The sequence below is a fragment of the Mirounga leonina genome, unplaced genomic scaffold (assembly GCF_011800145.1).
Source record: "Mirounga leonina isolate KUSES-001 unplaced genomic scaffold, KU_Mleo_1.0 Mir_82, whole genome shotgun sequence".
NCBI lineage: Eukaryota > Metazoa > Chordata > Mammalia > Carnivora > Phocidae > Mirounga > Mirounga leonina.
In genome coordinates this window covers 57,112,015-57,131,149 of record NW_023270825.1, presented here as the reverse complement: position 1 = coordinate 57,131,149, position 19,135 = coordinate 57,112,015, and the positions used below count along the sequence as shown (strand labels likewise).

Sequence of the window (19,135 nt, the reverse complement as noted above, 5' to 3'; positions counted from 1 at the left end):
TGGGGACAAGAGTCTCCATATTTCTCTTCAAATTTGTTTCTTCCAAAATCAGTAAAAAAAAAATAAAATAAAATAAAAAATTTTAAATGCTCACCTCCATAAGTGTAGTTACCATCTGTCACCAAAGTTATTACAAAATCAGTAACATTTTAAACCAAATAACCTTCCAGTTTGCCCCCAAGCAGTGTGTTTATGAGTCTCCCAATTGTTTAGTTACTGTTCATAAGCACAAATTTCTTTAGCTCTTAACCCAAGTACTTGTTCTCACTTTATCTTCAAATGAGAGAGTTACATTCTGGTATTGAAATCAACTGCTTGCAAGCTAAAGGCAGTGCTTTAAAAAAAAAAAAAAAAGCCTTAAAAATAAACATAATCTTAGAAAATAAAAGTCAATTGTATTCACTTAGAGCTTGTTTAGAAAGAATGAAATATAATACTTTCACTGTTTCTTGGAATTTGTCACCCAGCACAAGTTACTTAATCCATTTCTGACTTATTTCCTCACCTGCGAAATGGAGATAATAGTACCTGCCTCACAAGATTGGCCCTAAGATTAATCATGGTCACTTTTGGGTACTGGCATTAGCTTTATCCTTTCACTACTCATATTTAAACAAAGTGGTCTCTCCAAAAAAAAAGAAGAAAGTAATGGCTAAGCAAGGTCTAATATTCATTTCCGGAAAGTATAAAGTGATCTTTCAAGTAGCCAAGCACAAGAAATTTCTCTGGAAAATTTATTTTTCATTCATTTGGCATCAGATAAATCTGGTTTGGAAATGGCTCTTCCCCTTCGGAAGAAAGTCACAGCTGTGACACAGTCTTTCCATCGATTCCCTCCCCTACAAAACCGGGATAATGCCACTTACTTCAAAAGGTTGGATTAAAAATTAAACGAGGAAATACACGTGACGTGTCTACCAGGGTTTAAGAATCCAGAGCTTGCTTAAATAAATAAATAAATAAACTGATTTCTTGTAGACAATTTAAAAAAAGAATCTAGAGCTCAGTAAATGGTAATTACAGTAACACTGCTCGTTAATTCAAAAAATATTCAAGGATCCCTCACTACTGCAGATGCATAAAGGTTAATAATCCTCTGTCTTTACCCTCGCCTTTTAAGAGAGAACGAAGGGAAACACACAGAAACACTTCAGAACCACTTCTGCAAGGAACTAAATTCACCGTCTTCTTACACCACCGGACCCTTAACCTTGGGACAATCAGCAGGCTTCCTCAAGCGCAATTACGCCCCCTAAGCCCTGCCTCCCTAAACTCCGCGCCTAAAGTGCCTACCTCTGCGCCTGCGCCGTGACCTAGATTTGGCGCATGCGCTGGGTGGGACTGGCCGGATTAAAAACCATGGCGTGGATACCAGTGGAGTCGGCAGTAGAAGAGTTGATGCCCAGGCTGTTGCCAGTGGAGCCTTGCGACTTGACAGAAAGTTTTGATCCCTCCGTACCACCGAGGACGCCTCAGGAATACCTGAGGCGGGTCCAGTGAGTGATTTGGCCCTGTGCGGGTGGGCCGGTCGTCCGCTCTGCCCCTGGGCACAGCTCAACTCCCTAAGTGTGATAAAGCCCCGCCTGTTTCCCTTCCCAATCTCACGCGAGGTAGGGTCGAATCAAGATCACTTGATTACATCTTTACCTGGGCGAGTTTTTATGAGCTTAATTATGTTTACCTGTGTGAAGATGTGTACTTTTAGATTTCCTTGCTTTCAATCCAGTTAATTTCGGAAATACGTTGTTTAGTACGTCAATTGCAATTCTGAACTTTTTTCTCATTTCGTAAAGAACCGTAGAAATGGATCGCTCGTTTTACTACACATGAACAAAGCACAGCCGTAATCACATTTCTTGCATTTATTACTTATTTGTAGGATCGAAGCAGCTCAATGTCCAGATGTTGTGGTAGCTCAAATTGACCCAAAGAAGTTGAAAAGGAAGCAAAGTGTGAATGTTTCTGTGAGTTTTATTACCCAGCGGGGGATTCTCCCCTTTCCCCCTCCCCCGCCCAAATGGAAAGATCAAGGCTTTTCCTATGGTATCCCACAGTATCTTTATGATATATGTAAGATTTGACTACTCTCTGTGACGTTAGACATTAGCTTGTACTTTTCCCCCAAAAAGACAGTTGGCATTTACTGCCTCCAGAGAGGTTTTCAGTAACGCTGGCATTCGTGGAGACTCATCATACTTTAGGGCAGTCCTAAAAGACTCTTTAAATAGGTTACTTACGTTATCATTTATATTTAGGGAACCTTTTTCCATTTGTCTTCATAATTATTCTTGGGCTGGTGTTTAATGTTATTTAGTGTAGTTTGCATGTTCTGAATTTGACTGGGTTTTTTTTTAAGAAGAGAAACTCAGGTATCTTACGTTTTTCTACCTACTTGCACACCTTGAACATTTTTGTTCATTTGTTTATCCAGCATATTTTTTATTAAGCGACTAGGTTGTGCCAGGCACTGAGAATACAAGAGAGAATGAGACACAAAAATCCCCACCCTTGTAGAGTTTACATTCTCCTGAGGAAGACAGAGTAAACAAGCAAACTAAGTAATTATATATTGTGACTACTGATATGAAGAAAATTAGCATGTATAATGACCAATAAGTAACAAGGTAGAGTTGTCGCAGAAGGTCTCTCTAAGGTCGTGCTATTTAACCTAAGGTCAAAGGAGAGCAGCAGTTTTTAAATTGTGATAGGTCCTTTTCCTTTTATGTTCCAAGTAATTTCTTTATCTGATGTTTATTATCAGGATATTTTAATTCAGATACTATAATGTTTCATATAATTTTTTTTCAGAAATTTTTAATTGATGGACAAGAATGTCTTATATACCTAGCTTTTGAAAAGTACACTTTTATTTCAAGGCAATCTGTCATCAATTTTGAACTGTTTTGCTGTCTTAGCAAGCTAAAGTAGGCTTTGTAAAGTCAAGGGTCTTAGATTATTTGAGTACATTCTGCCCATACCAAATTCTTTATTTGGGATATATCTCTTTGTTTCAAACAGTTTCTTTATTATAGAAAGGTAGGACTAAGTTATATCTTCAGAGCTCATATAATTTAGATTTCTTAGTTTAGAAACTCCCATCTATGAACCATTCCAGATTGCTCTTATTGAAGTGACTCTACAAGGATCTTTTCCTAATGTTTAAACTTGGACAGAAATAATGAAGTGAAAGCCCTACTTTTTTGCATCTGCAAGAAGTATAGTTTCTTTCTTATATAACCTTAATCATTTACTTTATTACTCTTCATCTTGATTCTGCTTTTACTTTGCAGAGGCATGAGATTCTAGTTATAACACTAACATTGATTCTAATATTTATGAACTGGTCTCCAGCTTTCAGGATGCCAACCTGCTCCTGAAGGATATTCTCCCACACTTCAGTGGCAACAACAACAAGTGGCACAGTTTTCATCTGTTCGACAGGTAAGTGTACTTTAATTATTTAATCAAATTAAACCCCTTCTACCAGAGAAAGAAATATGGTTTCACTCATATGTGGAATATAGTAAACAGTGCAGAGGATCATAGGGGAAGGAGGGAAAACTGAACGGGAAGTCATCAGAGAGGGAGACAAACCATGGGATACTCTTAACTATAGGAAACAAACTGAGGGTTGCTGGAGGAGAGGTGGGTGGGGGATGGGGTAATTGGGTGATGGGCTTTAAAGAGGGCACGTGATGTGATGAGCACTGGGTGTTATATGCAACTGATAAATTATTGAACTCTACATCGGGAACTAATGATGTAATATATGTTGGCTAATTGAATTTTAAATTAGACGACTTCCTGCCTTCCTCCCTCAAGATTTATTTCTGTTCTTAGACTGAAGCTAGAAAAATAAGATTCATTTTTCTTTTTTTCTTTTTTTTTTTTTTAGATTTATTTACTTGAGAAAGAGAGCGCACACGCATGCAGGCAGGGGGGAGGAGCAGAGGGAGAGAATCTTCAGGCAGATTCCCCAATGGCAATGAGTGTGGAGCCCGAAGAGGGGCTTGATCCCATGATCCAGGAGATCATGCATGACCAGAGCCAAAACTGAGTCAATCGCTTAACCGACTGAGCCACCCAGGCGCCCCAAGATTCGTTATTCTGAAGGATAAAGTTAAAATATTTATAAATCAATTACCAGATTATAATCATTAGACATAATACAGTTTGAAACATGTCTTCCAAGTTTCAGGATTGTTAGGATGTTTCATAATTGATTTCTTTTCAGTTATCCATTCTCTGAAGATCACTTGCCTAACTTTTCTTCCTTTAGAGTGTGATCAGACATAGAAGTCACTGGAAGTCACAACAGTTAGACAGTAACGTGACCATGGTATGTAAGTTTCTTTGGTTAAGTTGTACAGTGTTTACCTATTTGAAATAGTCCGTATTTACTGCCAGTCTTTAAAGATTCACTTGCTTAGTTTATATTATTTTTGTTCTTTTTCATTGACCATTAATAGAAACAATTCTGTTGTATTAGTAGCCTTAAAAGTATAGAATCAGTAATGCAAGTTGTTATTTTTATGACAGTTTTAATCCATAGCGTCTTGAGAGACTTTGAATAGGTAATTGTTCAGCCTCTACAATTTCTTTTTTAAGTTTTTTTTGTTTTTTTTTTTTAAGATTTTATTTATTTGACGGAGAGAGAGATAGTGAGAGCAGGAACACAAGCAGAGGGAATGGGAGAGGAAGAAGCAGGCTTCCCGCCAAGCAGGGAGTCCGATGTGGGACTCCATCCCAGGACCCTGGGATCATGACCTGAGCCGAAGGCAGACACTGAATGACTGAGCCACCCAGGCACCCCAGCCTCTACAAATTTTTAAGGGTGCTTCTAGATATTGCCTTTTTAGAAAATAAAGGCATTTTCAGTATTTACAAAAAGATTGAATAAAGGCTTATTGGATTTTCCTGGTGAGGTAATGGTGCCAATACCAGAGACATTTTAGTAAAGCCTGTTGTGCATATTAGAAAGTAGTATTTTCTGTGCTTTATCAGCTTAGATATAATTTTCAACTTCAGGAGATATGTCATATCTGGACTACTGAATAAAAAAGGGAGTTGGAGAAGAGATGGATACATTGCTTCAGGACAAAACTTTTAACTTTTTAGGGAGTCTCATATTGTTCCTGAGAATCATACAAAAGCTATTTATCTTCAGAGGAAAAAACTGTGTGCACCAGGGCACACAGTTTTGCTCCCAGTTTCAGGTAGTTCATAGATTTCAGAGTTTAGAAGCTTCCTCTAGGCAGTGTTTCATAATATCTTTTACATTGTAATACCTTGGGATAAATGGAGGAGGCTGCTTACATAGCCCTAGACTATGAGCTGAAAGCTGAGAAATTAAGGATATGGACTCTACTTGCTTCTCTATACCATTTGAAAGCTCTGCTCTAGGAAATGTGTGAAACGAACTAACATCACTTGCCCAAGATCATTTAACTCATAAAAGGTATAGCTGAGATTCAAACCAAAGTTTGGCTGTAAAGCTTTTTGCTGTGCTGTGAGGCCTCCTGGGAAAAGGGGGTAGGGGGACGGGGTAGGTAAGTAGACGTATTTTTTTCTTGCTCAGTATAAGGACTTTTGGGTACATGCTTACTAATTCAAAAAGAAGCTGCATCAGTAACATTATGACAATATAATTTTGTCAGAAATGTAAATGACCAAACATAATTGATTGAATAAATCATGATCCATCAAAACAGTGAAATATTAATAGCATGTTCATCATGGCAAAAGTAAATGTTACGTAAATAATAAAATGAAAAATTTTTCAAGTAAAGCACTCTGACATTTTATTTAAAGTAACTAGATAAATATAAACATTTATTTATTGACTTATTCAATCATTTATTAAGCACCTATCTTTAATAATCAGGGTATTCAGGCTGCCTGGGTGGCTCATTTGTTAAGTGTCTGCCTTCAGCTCAGGTCATGATCCCAGGGTCCTGGGATCGAGCCCCTTATCGGGCTCCCTGCTCAGCGGGAAGCCTGCTTCTCCCTCTCTCCCCTGCTTGTGTTCCTGCTCTTGCTATCTCTCTCTCTGTGTCAAATAAATAAATAAAATCTTTAAAAAAATAATAATCAGGGTATTCAGTGTTACCCGAAATAGAAATAGTCTCTGACCTAATGGAGTAAAGGGAAAGGGCAGATACAGTGTTCTAGTACAATAGGTTTTAACCTTTCAGGGGTCTGTTGTTTGTCCTGAGAATCTAATGAAAGCTATTTATCCTCGGGGAGAAACTATACCTATGCAAAGTAATGTGTAAGGTGTTGTGTACAATTAAAAATGGTTTTGTCAATGTTTCTCCCCACTGGTCTGCATTTGGTAGTGTAGAATAAATCTATTCTTTCTTTGATTGGACTGCCCTTCCAAGTATGTGAAGCATTTAATTCTGTCTCTTTCCCTGGTATAAACATCCTTCATTCTTGTGTTTTTAATGCATTTTCCCTACACCAGTTTCCATCTTTATCACCCTCTTGTACAAACCCTTATTGGTCAGTGTCCAAACTAAACACATCCCACATAATGTGTAACACTTGAGCACTGTATTAATTTGCTAGGGCTGCCATAATAAAACACCACAGAGTGGGTGTTTTAGCAAACAGTAATTTATTTTCTCACAGTTCTCTAGGCTAAAAGTCTAAGATCAAGGTATTAGCAGGTTTGGTTCCTCTTGAGTCCTCTTTGGCTTGCACGTGGCCATCTGGCTATGTCCTCACATGGTCTTTCCTATGTGCACAAGCATCTCTAGTGCCTCTTGTTATGTCTACCATTTTCTCTTTTTTTTTTTTAAATTTATTTATTTTAGAGAGTGTGTGCACATATGGGGGGGCGGTGGGGAGGGGCAGAGGGAGATGGGGATAGAGTCTCAAGCAGACTCCACACTGAGTGTGGAGCCCGACGAGGGGCCCGAGATCACCACTAGAACATAAATCAAGAGTTGGACGCTTAACTGACTGCACCACCCAGGTGGCCCTAAATTTCCTCTTCTTATAAGGACATCGGTTAGATGATGAAAGGCCACCCTAAAAGCCTGGTTTTAACATAGTCCATTATAAAGGCCTTGTCCAAATACAGTCACATTCTAAGATACTGGAGGGTAGGGCTTCAACATAGAAATTTTGGGGGGACAAATTCAGCCCATAACAGGCACCATATCTTTCTGTTGAAGTGGTAGGAATATAGAGGACTTCTTTTTTACTATTCCATTAAAAAAAACAAAACATAGAAATAAGTAAAATTTTTTTTTTCTTTAGCCAAAATCTGAAGATGAAGAAGGCTGGAAAAAATTTTGTCTGGGTGAAAGGTTATGTGCTGAAGGGGCTGTTGGACCAGCTACAAGTGAAGGTCCTGGAATCGATTATGTGCAAGTAGGTGATCTGTGGATAAATAAAAAGGGTTCTACTTTTAGTGCATGATTTAATGCAAAGATTCTGCAAACTACAACCTAGGCCAAATCTAGTCTGCAGCCTGTTTTTTTCAGCCCATGAGCTAAGAGTGTTTTTTTTATAATACTAAGTTACTGAGACAGTGTGTGGCCTGCAAAGCCTAAAATGCTTACTGTCTGGCTCTTTACAGAAAATGTTTGCCAACCTATGACCTAGTTAATTGGCTCTTTAACTTAAAAATGTGCAGCCCAGTTTCCGAAACAATGTACTGTGACTTTTCTTAGGTGGGCTTCATATCTCTTAGGTTTTAGCTATGTGTTAACTTCGTGAGTTAGATAGGAGTCAGGGTTTGTTTGTTTGTTTGTTTTTTTAATGATTAAGCATGGGTTACGACTTGTGAGTAGTCAGGGAAACAAAGGAAAACATGACACAATTAGGTGCTTAAAAATGCTTGGTAGATTTCATATTCTGGAATGAAGTTTTAAAGGTATATTTAAATTTCCCATGGCTTTATTCTAATCATAAATTATGTGGCCAACTGGTTCTTGGCCCCACAAGGTGTGTGTTTTTCCCATTTAAAAGTAATTGATCCGAAAAATGTAACAGCTCTAAAAATTGGGACACCTGGGTGGTTCAGTAGGTTGAGCATCCAACTCTTGATTTTGGCTCAGGTCTTGATCTCAGGGTCATGAGTTCAAGCCCCACATTGGGATCCACAATGGAGACTACTTTAAAAAAAAACCAAACAAACACCAAAAGTCACTAAAAGACCAAGAACCCAATTAAAACAGAAAAGGCAAAAGAAATAAATAGCTCACAGAAAGAAAAATATGAATTGCTGTTATGTGAGAAGATGCCATATTCACTCACAATAGAAATATAACTCATAACTCCACTGAGCTGCTATTTTTGGTAACATTGGCAAAGGAAATTTGATACGCTGTATTAACAAGGGCTGGGAAAATAGGCACTTTTACACATAGTAGTGGGGTATAAATAGATTCAGATCTGGAAGTGAACTAATTTGGCCCTGTTTCTTACACAATCTGTTTTTCTTTTGGATAATACCCCTAATGGATGTTACATTTCAAAATGTGTTTTAATTTGACAAAAAATTAAGACTTATTTAGCTTGTTACTACAAAATATATACAAGGAAAATACACCATGTGGAAGAACCATAAGGAAGCAGAGTTAATGCACATCCTCTTAACTTCCTCTAAGTCAGTGCTATTTTCATAATGAAGGCTCCCAGCATTAACCTTCAAAATACTTTTTTAATTGAATTAGATTAGGTTTGAAAAACAATTACTCTTAGTACCCTTAATTCCTGAAAATGTTAGGTTTAGCTGAAGATTTTGAAAAAGTGTGTGCAGCATGTTAATCGTACTATCAGTTTAAGAAATTTCATATTTTAATTACTAAAGTCATTATTTTTAAATTTATATATTCAAATTGCAAAACATTTTTTGAGGCATTACCAACATAATAGTTGATGGAATGTTTTATTATAATGGGTAATGAAGGAATTTCCTGTTATTCTTTGTTTTTAAAAAGTGTGGTAAGAAATTCACCAGTTTGAAAACAATGAATCACCCTTTATAATATCATTTAGTAAATTTCAGTCTGATTTTTCTTTCAGATTGGTTTTCCTCCCTTGCTTAGTATTGTTAGCAGAATGAATCAGGTAAAATCCATCTAATAATAAGGATGTATGTATTTTGTTGTTTTCAATGTGTATGAGAGTATATGAAAACATTTATTGAATACTTACAATGTATAAGGCCCTGTCCTAACCTCTTTAACGATTCTTATTTAAGCCCCAATACAACCCTATATGGAGAATTATTATTAATACTCAATTTTTATAGATTGGGAAACAAAATTCAAAGTTAAGTGACTTTCAGGTGGTTTTTCAGCAAGTTCCATTGGCAACACTGGGATTTAACCCCTGTTTGATCTAATTCCAGAGCTCATGTTAAAACATGTTGCTAAACTCTTCAGTTGTATACATTTCAGTTTTAAGTCTTAGATTCTGGGGTTTGAAGTAAAACTAAGGTTAGATTATTATTCCTAGTTCCAGATGTCCTGCACATCCCATTAAAAATGAAATACATAATTTCTTGGATCAAAAGCTTCTTCACTCTTTTAGGATGAAGAACTCTCTTACCATTTAAAGAGCAAATGGAAAATTGGATTGTTTTGCCTTCACATAGCATTGGGTGCCCTTGGAAAATAAATTTTTTTAAGTGTTGTGCTCTGTTGTAAATCATATACTGGTCTCACTTACTTGATCATTTGCATTAAAATACTGTAGTAGTTAAACTAAATTCAATGAGTGATTTTTGTTAACTGTCCAACTATGCTTGAAGAAACAAGGGAATATTTTCAACAGTTTAATAAATTCTATCTATATAACTTTAAAAACAGATCTTTCTCCAGCTAATTTTCTCCTTATATTTTGACTTTGACTTAATGAAAATAACTTGAAGGTATTTATGCAAAGGTTTTTTAAGAGCATGTGGAATTTTTCAAGTATTTATAAACTAAATTAGTAGTTACAAACTAAATCCTGGTATTTAAACCAAGGTATTGATACTTGAAAGTATATAAAAATATGTGTCTAAAAAGCCTCTTCTGAGTGAGCCACCTAACCAAATTACTAAATACAGTCAGTTTTCTCTGGAAGTCTAAAGAATGGGACTATTTTAGATATCAGAGTTGCTTTCTAACCAAACTTAATGAAACCCATGTTGAACTTGTCTTTGTTTTATTACTAATACATTTCTTCCACCTTCCCTTTCCCCTTTTTTTAGGCAACAGTAACTAGTGTCTTGGAATATCTGAGTAATTGGTTTGGAGAAAGAGACTTTACTCCAGAATTGGTAATATCGCATCTTTTTATTTTCATAATGCAGACAAAATTGTATAGACTTATTTTATATACGAGATATGGCTCTAAGATATTTATGTATATGTGTGTATTATACTTGTACATATAACTGTGTACAATGCAAACTATGCTTGGTTGCAGTGAAATAAGGAACTTACAGGAGAATGCAAATCAACATTAAACTTCCTTCATTGAGAAAGATTTGCCTTGGAAAAAGTCAATTAAAGAGCTTATTTATATCCGGGAGAAGCAACTTATCTTACTGCAGTCCAATAACAAATAGATCACCAACTGACATCCAGTTTGGACATCCCATTTTGAGTAGCACTGACTTAAAGAAATTTGAAATGCATTTTCTTTTTTTGTTTGTTTGTTTGTGTGTGTGTGTGTTGTTTTGTTTGTTTTTTAAGTAGGCTCCATGCCCAACATGGAGCCCAACATGGGGCTTGAACTCATGACCCTGAATCAGTCAAGGCCTTAGATGAAATCAAGAGTCAGATGCTCAACCTACTGAGCCACCCAAGTGCCCCAGAAACAGTGACTTTAAACATTAATTTTTCCCCCTAAATGTACATGTTATATAGTAGAGATTTAAAAGAATAAAATACAAAAACAAAAAATGAAAATCTAGTGGTAAAGAATATGATCATTATACTTATATAAAAGACTTATCTAAGCTACTTAGATGAATGGCAGGCTTAAAAACTTGTACATTGTATTGCGGTGTTGGTTTATCTGTTTCTCCCAGCAGACCATAAGTTTCTGGCGGGCAAAGATTATATCTTATGCTTTGACAGGGAGCTTTGGAGCTTCAGGTACACTCTTTTGCAAATATCCTTAACTATAAAAAATACATGTTTCTAAAAATTAAATCTAACTTGATAATAAAATTTCTTACTAGGGGATTAAGCAGATTATTTATATAATGTCCACCAAACTGACCCATTTTTAAAGGTGAAAATGAGCTGTGAATATAAAACTATAAAGTAGAGGGGCAGTGCAGCATAGTTGTTTAAGAGTATAGCTGGATTGCTGGGGTGTGAATCTTCGTTCCACCAGTAAGGATATGTGTCATCTTAAGCAAGTACTGAATCTTTATGTACTCTAGTTTCCTTTTCTGTAAAATGCAAATAACAGCTCATAGGTTATTGGAGGATTCAAGGAATTACTGTATACAAAGTTCTTAGAGTAATGCCTGGCACACAGTGCTTGCTATTATTACTGGTATTTGATATTCTTTTGTAAATTGGATTTCAAGACCATGGTTAAACATCCAACTCTTGAGCTCAGCTCAGGTCTTGATCTCAGGGTTGTTGAGTTCAAGCTCTGAATTGGGCTTCATGCCCAGCATGCAACCTACCTAATAAATAAATAAATAAAAATAAATAGAAAGATAAAATCACGGTTTCTGATTCAGTGGTCAAACATGTCTTTTACATAGTGTAATTAATATACTATTCTGGGTTTTTTAGCTTAGATACATGTATATATTTTTATATGATAATGTAATTCATATAATTTCCATTGTCTTAATGTCTCATAGTTTACTTTGATTCTCTCATTATTGACCATCTGGGTTCTTATAATCATGACTAAATTAAAACATTTATACTAATTTCATTTTAATTATCATTTTCTCAGGATATTGCTAGGGCATAATTATTGGATCAAGATTTCATAAGCTTTTTTTTTTTTTTTTTTAAAGATTTTATTTTTTTATTTGCCAGAGACATAGCAAGAGAGGGAACAAAAGCAGGGGGAGTAGGAGAGGGAGAAGCAGGCTTCCCCACGGAGCAGGGAGCCCGATGTGGGGCTCGATCCCAGGGTCCTGGGATCACGACCTGAGCCGAAGGCAGATGCTTAACGACTGAGCCACCCAGGCGCCCCAAGATTTCATAAGCTTTTGTTACATTCTGCTACATTGCTTTCCAAAAGGAATGAACCAGTTAATAATGCCATTGGCAAAGGATTCTTATTTTTCCCTGCAATTCCAGTTTAAGTTGAACCATGTGCATTTGCCATTTTTGTAGGTTAAAAAATTTGATGATCAGTAATTCCATATGGTTCCATCTAACATTTTATAATTTCTGTTTATTTTCAAATTTAGTGAATTTATAGTAGCACTTCAAAGTAAATGTAATTTGTATTTCCTTGAATGTCAGTGAAACTGAATATTTTTCCATCATGGGTATATTAGGTATACCTTTTATAGATAACTTTGTTCATATTCATATTACTTATTCATTGGAATCTGGATATTGAACTTTAAATTCCATATCCATTCTTTCTCTCTGATAGTGACGTTTTAGCACTATTACCTGACCTGTTTTCCTTCTCTTCCTTCAATCTTTATTTTTTCAACTCTTTGTTTTAAGATTTTTTTTTTTTTAAACTTCTAAAGATTACCCACTGAAGAGGGTGATAAGTTTGACTTTTCCTATTAATTAGTGAGAGCATATTACCAAAAAGTAGCTATATTTGCCAGAGGAACTGACAACTGATTTACTAAATTTTAACTTAGTTAATCCTTTGCTTCTAACCTGGAGTCAATCTGTCTCTTAAATCAACGGTGTTCAATTTCTTTTTTTTTTTTTTTTTTTTAAAGATTTTATTTATTTATTTGAGACAGAGAGAATGAGAGACAGAGAGCATGAGAGGGAGGAGGGTCAGAGGGAGAAGCAGACTCCCTGCCGAGCAGGGAGCCTGATGCGGGACTCGATCCCAGGACTCCAGGATCACGACCCGAGCCGAAGGCAGTCGCTTAACCAACTGAGCCACCCAGGTGCCCAACGGTGTTCGATTTCACTATCCAATTAACTGTACTATCAGAACTCTACTATTGAGAATATCAGTGTATAAAAACCGGTATCACAAAGTTTGCTTATCATAAACTAGCAAAAGGAAAATGGATCTCTTTTTTTAAATGTCTTTTCTTGGGATTACTTTAATTTTTTCTTGAGAAATAAATACAGCCTTATTTTTCATCCAAATGTGAGGTATGAAGGAATATCTTCAGCTATCTTGTTTTGGGTTTTGTTTTTACATTTAGTATTGCCACAGTGAGCTCACTGACTTTGAGAAAAGGCACCTCTCAGTATAAATACATCTTAGACAATCAGTAGAGGTTTAAGCACCATTTCAATACCTGAATACCAGTTATATTTGGTAAATGTAGCCCTCAGAATTTGAGCCAAGTTTAAATGTATAATAGCTTTTTTGATAGAGAAGAGAATTCCACTTACTATTTATAAAAGAAACCTGGATGTGAATCTTTTGTTTAAGAAAAAGGTTGATTTGGGGTAGCTTGAGGAGCTAATTTTTTTTATTCCATTAATTGCTATGTAAACATTGTTTAATATTCTTTAGGTTTCTCCAAAGTGATGCGTTGCTCAGAATAAACTCAGTCATATAACACTGCTGGTGGAAATATAATTTCATATAACTTTTCTGGGGTACAATTTATTGATTATATCTTAGAAACATTTATGAACATACATACCCTTGGATACTGCCATTTTATTTCTAGGAATTTAGCCCAAAAAATCAATCAGAGATGGTCTAAAATTTATGTCCAACGATATTTATCACACTATTTTTTATATAGCAGCAACAAATTAAACCCAAGTGCTCAACAATAGGAAATTGGTTAAGTAAATTATGGTGCATCCAAAATGGAACACTCATTCCACAGATATTTTAATTTAAGCTCCTGTTGTGTTCCAACTCTAGTCTGGGCCCTAGGAGTATAATATCTAATTTTATACTCTCACAGAGTTTGGGGAAAGAAAGAATAAACCAGCAGTGACAGGAAAGTATAAGTGTTTGGTTAAAGAGTATAAGTGCTGTGTTGAGATTAATAACATTCCCTCCCAAATCCCATTTAACAACATGGGGGATATTTATTATGTATTGCAAGTAAAAAAGATGGCTACAGAATAGTGGAACTTCATTTTTTTTAAAGTTGTACATATAAATACGAAAAAGATAAAAATTAGCATTTTTAAAATTAGAAACTATCTGGATGGTGGGGTTGCAGGTGTGTTTTCTACTTTGCGCTTTTTGTATTCAGTTTTTCAGCATTGAGTATTTCTTTTGTAATTGAAAAAATTTCATTTTAAAAGAGGATTGGGGGGGTGCGTGGGTGGCTCAGTCTTTAAGTGTCTGCCTTTGGCTCAGGTCGATTGAGCCCCGCATCGGGCTCCCTGTGCTGTGGAAAGCCTGCTTCTCCCTCTCCCACTCCCCCTGCTTGTGTTCCCTCTCTGGCTGTGTCTGTTTCTGTCAAATAAATGAATAAAATCTTGAGAAAAAATGAAGTAAATAAAAGAGGATGGGGATGGGGCGCCTGGGTGGCTCGGTTGGTTAAGCATCTGACTCTTGATCTCAGCTCAGGTCTTGATCTCAGGGTCGTGAGTTCAAGCCGTGCATTGGGCTCCATGCTGGGCTTGGAGCCTGCTTTTAAAAAAAAAAAAGGATGGGGATAGATTTAGTTTGCCATGGTACTTATAGAAGTATCAAAACATTTTTTATAATTTTTTTAAGATTTATTTTTTTAAGTAATCTCTATATCTAGCGTGGGGGTTGAACTCACCATCCCGAGATCAAGAGTCGCATGCTCCACTGACTGAGCTAGCCACGTGCCCCTCAAAACATGATTTCATCTAGAGTATACTTCCTTTGCATAGACACAGGGGGCAAAGTTATAAAGTTATAAAATTATTTGTATACATGTCTATAAAGGGCAAAGGAAAAATATGTGTCTTAATTTTTGCAAGGATTTACGCACATCTTAATGTAGTTTTCTACCTATAAATTGGGACTTCAATTATAGTAAGAATCTCTGAAATGAACTCTTTGGAACTAAGGGTATTTTGAAGTGTTCAGTGTTCTGTGTCTGTAGTAAGAAGATACAGAAAATATCAGCTGGCTGTCTAGATGATCCCTTGTTGTCTATATCCAAATATAATACAGTTAATGTTACATTAATTTATTCATAGCAAATAACCAGATACAACTTTGGACATTTTAAAAAATAAGTTAAACTTATGGTACAGTATTTGCTACTTACCACTTTTTAAAATCCTATTTAGGGAAGGTGGCTTTATGCTTTATTGGCTTGTCTTGAAAAACCTTTATTACCTGAGGCTCATTCACTGATTCGGCAGCTTGCAAGAAGGTGCTCTGAAGTAAGGCTCTTAGTGGTAAGTTCCAACTTGCTGTTTCAAATGGAGAGCGCTCATTGATTTATGTGGTGATAAAAAAGGATGCCACTGAAATAGGAAAATGTGGAATATTTTATTAGTCAAGATTAGATTTGGCCACGTAATTTTGAAAAGCCCCAAATGACAGTAGCTTAGATGAAATGGACATGTTTTTCTTAGATAAAGGAAGTCTACAGGTGCTCAGAGCAAGTCTAATATGGCAGTAACCCTGCTTTTGAGTTCTGACTCATGTAGCTTCCGTTGTCAAGCTCACCTCATGGTCCACGGTGGCTGCTGGGGTCAGCCATTATATTCGGTTATAGGAACTAGAAAGAGAAGGTTGTCCTCTAACAAAGCTTCCCAGAGGTTCCACAAGTATATCTGGCTATATATAGAACTCATTTAGCCAGAATTTAGTCACATGGCCATAAGGAACTATGGGAAATGTTTACTTTTAGCTGGGGGCAGTGTGCTTAGGTAAAAATGAGCTTCCTTTGCTAAAGAGTAAGGGAAAACAAGAAGCTAGAGTGGTCAACTAACAGTCTCTGGCAGGATGATTGTTTCGAATTTCTCCCATCAGACGCTTCACTAACTCATGCCTGCAGCATTACAATATAAATTTTATGCCAGATTAAGTCCACGTGTGATTTTTTTCTTCTTTCATCCCTTTCTCTTCCACAAAATGTATACTCGTTCTCTGTTGACTACTCAAAAATATTTTTGTTAAACATCTATGATATGGCCCAAATTAGCTTCTATGGCTTGTACTCCAAGCAAAATGTACTTGCTACTCGGTAAATATTTCCCATGTTTTGTTCCTAGACTTTATTTCCTCTACAGAAGTGCCTTTTCACTCTTCCAATCTGCATCTAAATACCATTTACTTTTCACAGTCTGGCTCATATTCAACCACTTTCTGTGACACTCTCCCTGACTCTAACAATTTAAAAGAATTTCTGCATTCTCTGATTTTTCAGTATACTTCATATTTTTTTATGGGCACTTAACACATTTTTCCTTTCATTAAAATTAATGTGGATATTTCATTTTCTCTGCTATTAGCAGGTAATATGATTTATTCAGCTTTGTTCCATATAGTGCTTGACACATAGAGTTGAGTACACTAACATTATGGAAGTGTGTCCCAAGTTTGAATTAACATGTGACATGTCTGTTATAACATTACTCGATAGGTTATTGTAACTATATCTTGAAATGTATAAAAATAAACTTCACACTCTGTAATACCACTTTATAAAATATATAGTTCAGCAACTACCTCCATCGTAATCGAGAACCCTGATCTGCTGGAGTATTTTCTGGTATGTCTTATGCTAGAAGCCAGGATTTCATTCCTCAATTCTAAGTTCTTTAAAATATTTTTATATAATTTATTTTCACTACTGTCTAGTTAGGACATTGGGGTTGTTTTTTTTTTTTTGCTCCTCTGCTTGGAACCAGGAAAAATCTCTCTCCCAAGTTATTCTCCTTTGAACCTTCAACTCTTTCTTTTCCCTGTTAAGGACCTTTCTTTAAAAGATCATGTCAGGGGCCACCTGGGTGGCTCAGTCTGTTAAGCTTCTGCCTTTGGCTCAGGTCATGATCCTGGGGTCCTGGGATCGAGTCCTGCATCGGGCTCCTTGCTCAGCAGGGAGGCCGCTTTTCCCTTGTCTGCTGCTCCCCCTGCTTTGCTCTCTCTCTCGTTCTCTCTCTCTGACAAATAAATAAATCTTTAAAAAAGATCATGTCAGATGTTTCTCAAAGGTTGTTAACTCTATAATTTTCTCCTTTTTCTTTGAGGTTTTCTACTTCCATGTGATTATTACTATTATCTAATAAAATTTTCATATTTTGCATCTTAAAAGGAAATTTTCTCAAAAATATTAAGGAGAACACTACATTTTTCTGATTTTTTTTTTTTTTTCTTTAGGACAGCAAAGATGATGAGCGGGTTCCTGCTTTGAATTTATTAATCTGCCTGGTTAGTAGGTAAGTAATCCTTGACTCCTTGCTTTGTAATAGTGTTATTAATGGAAAATACTATTTTCATTTTCAAGCAGAGGAAATTGAGGTGTGAGGAAACAATATTTTATGTATCACAATTCCCTGTATTTTGAGTTTTCTCTATAAGTAACGCCATGTAGATCTGTATACATTATAGCTCTATTATTTCCTAAGGGCAAACTCCTAGAAATAAGTTGAAGGGCATGCATGTACTTTTAAAACTGAGATATTTATTAATAGTTTGCCTTCCAGAAACTCATACCTTTCTGTGTTCCCATGAAAGTGTCAGACTGCCCATCTTCTATTCAACATTTTCGATTGATATAAATATTTCCATTCTAATAACAAAAAGATACAAATTATTTTTATTTGCATTTGTTTAATTACCAATGAGGGTAAAAAATACTTCATTTTGTTGCAATTTTTTTTAATTGCCTGTGTTCTTTATTCATTTTCAGTTAGGACATATTTTTATTTAGTATGTGTTTGATTTTATTTCTTACATTGAAATTCCACATTGAAAATGTTCTCATATTCTGAAGTCATGTGTATGAGTATGTGTGTATTATACTTACACATATGCATGCACACATATTTATTTTAGGTCTCTTTCTGGGCTTGATATTTTTGTACATTGGTCAGTGTTTTTAATCTAATGCCAATAACTTTTTAAAGCTTTATATTATATTTAAATAGAAGGTAAATGATCTGTGTCCATTATCCTTCCTCAAACAAGACACTTTTTCAGAGTACACACATGTTCAACATATAGTTTCTAAATTTATAATAATTATGCTGCTGGTGAAACTTAATACTTAACTAGGCACTTTGTTCCAAGCATTTTTCTTAGTGCTTCATAATAGAAACTCATTTAATCCTTAGAAGGTAGGTGCTATGATCAGTTACATTTGAGGAAACCATGGCACAGAGATAAAATAAGTTTCCTGCCATCACAAAGCTAGTAAATTGTAGGGCTAGGATCCCAAACCAGGCAGCTTGCTTCAGAGCTAAGTTCTGGACTATGCCCGTATCAAACTACCTCATCTCTTGGTAATAAGGATTAAATGAGAGCCCTAGGTGCTATGTATACTGGGTCTTTAATCCTTGCAACTCAGAGTTTTTTCTTTTCCTTTCACAGATGGAGACACAGGTTCAGAAACATTAAGTAATTAAGGTTCAGTAAACTAGTATTGAATGGAACCAGAGACTTAAACATATCATCTGACTACTAATCCACTGATAGTTTATAATGTGCAATTATGAGAAAAGAAATATCCAAGTAATTGGTCATGGTTATTTTTTTTCCTGAGAACATTACGTAAAAATGGAAGATAAGTTCTAAGCTAGAAAATTTTCTTAGACTATAGGCTTCACTTAAGAAAACTTGCAGAAGAGGGGTGCCTGGGTGGCTCATTTGGCGTCGACTCTTGATTTCGGCTCAGGTAATGATCTCAGGGTCATGAGATGGAGCCCATGTTGGCATGGAGCCTGCTTAAGATTCCATTTCCCTCTGCCCCACACAGCGGGCCCTCTCTAAAAAAAAAAAGAAAAGCAGACTTAAAGAGGATTCTAGAAAGTTTGAAAAAAGATAACATAGACCTTGACTCTTTGCAGTAGCCATTTCAATATAAGTACCAAATATT

At 35.9% G+C, this 19,135-nt stretch overlaps 2 protein-coding genes across 6 annotated transcripts in view; one reads left to right on the top strand and one right to left on the bottom strand.

The window, feature by feature from the left end:
* Window positions 1-1,298: 1,298 nt before the first annotated feature.
* Window positions 1,299-19,135, top strand: part of GEMIN2 (gem nuclear organelle associated protein 2) — a 21,785-nt gene continuing 3,948 nt past the window's right edge. Inside the window, exons 1-9 of one of the 4 annotated variants that reach the window (XM_034992905.1) lie at window positions 1,299-1,496; window positions 1,880-1,964; window positions 3,352-3,441; window positions 4,280-4,339; window positions 7,267-7,380; window positions 9,040-9,084; window positions 10,214-10,282; window positions 15,378-15,488; window positions 17,419-17,477. In XM_034992905.1, the coding sequence (XP_034848796.1) occupies window positions 1,327-1,496; window positions 1,880-1,964; window positions 3,352-3,441; window positions 4,280-4,339; window positions 7,267-7,380; window positions 9,040-9,084; window positions 10,214-10,282; window positions 15,378-15,488; window positions 17,419-17,477 (803 nt within the window). In that variant the 5' untranslated portion in view covers window positions 1,299-1,326. The remainder of the gene's footprint in view (window positions 1,497-1,879; window positions 1,965-3,351; window positions 3,442-4,279; window positions 4,340-7,266; window positions 7,381-9,039; window positions 9,085-10,213; window positions 10,283-15,377; window positions 15,489-17,418; window positions 17,478-19,135) is intronic. The other 3 variants (XM_034992906.1, XM_034992908.1, XM_034992909.1) reach the window with 3 other exon arrangements.
* Window positions 15,443-19,135, bottom strand: part of TRAPPC6B (trafficking protein particle complex 6B) — a 25,376-nt gene continuing 21,683 nt past the window's right edge. Inside the window, exon 6 of one of the 2 annotated variants that reach the window (XM_034992912.1) lies at window positions 15,443-15,557. In XM_034992912.1, the coding sequence (XP_034848803.1) occupies window positions 15,532-15,557 (26 nt within the window). In that variant the 3' untranslated portion in view covers window positions 15,443-15,531. Of the gene's footprint in view, window positions 15,558-18,997; window positions 19,026-19,135 lie in introns of those variants that run through there. The other variant, XM_034992913.1, reaches the window with a different exon arrangement.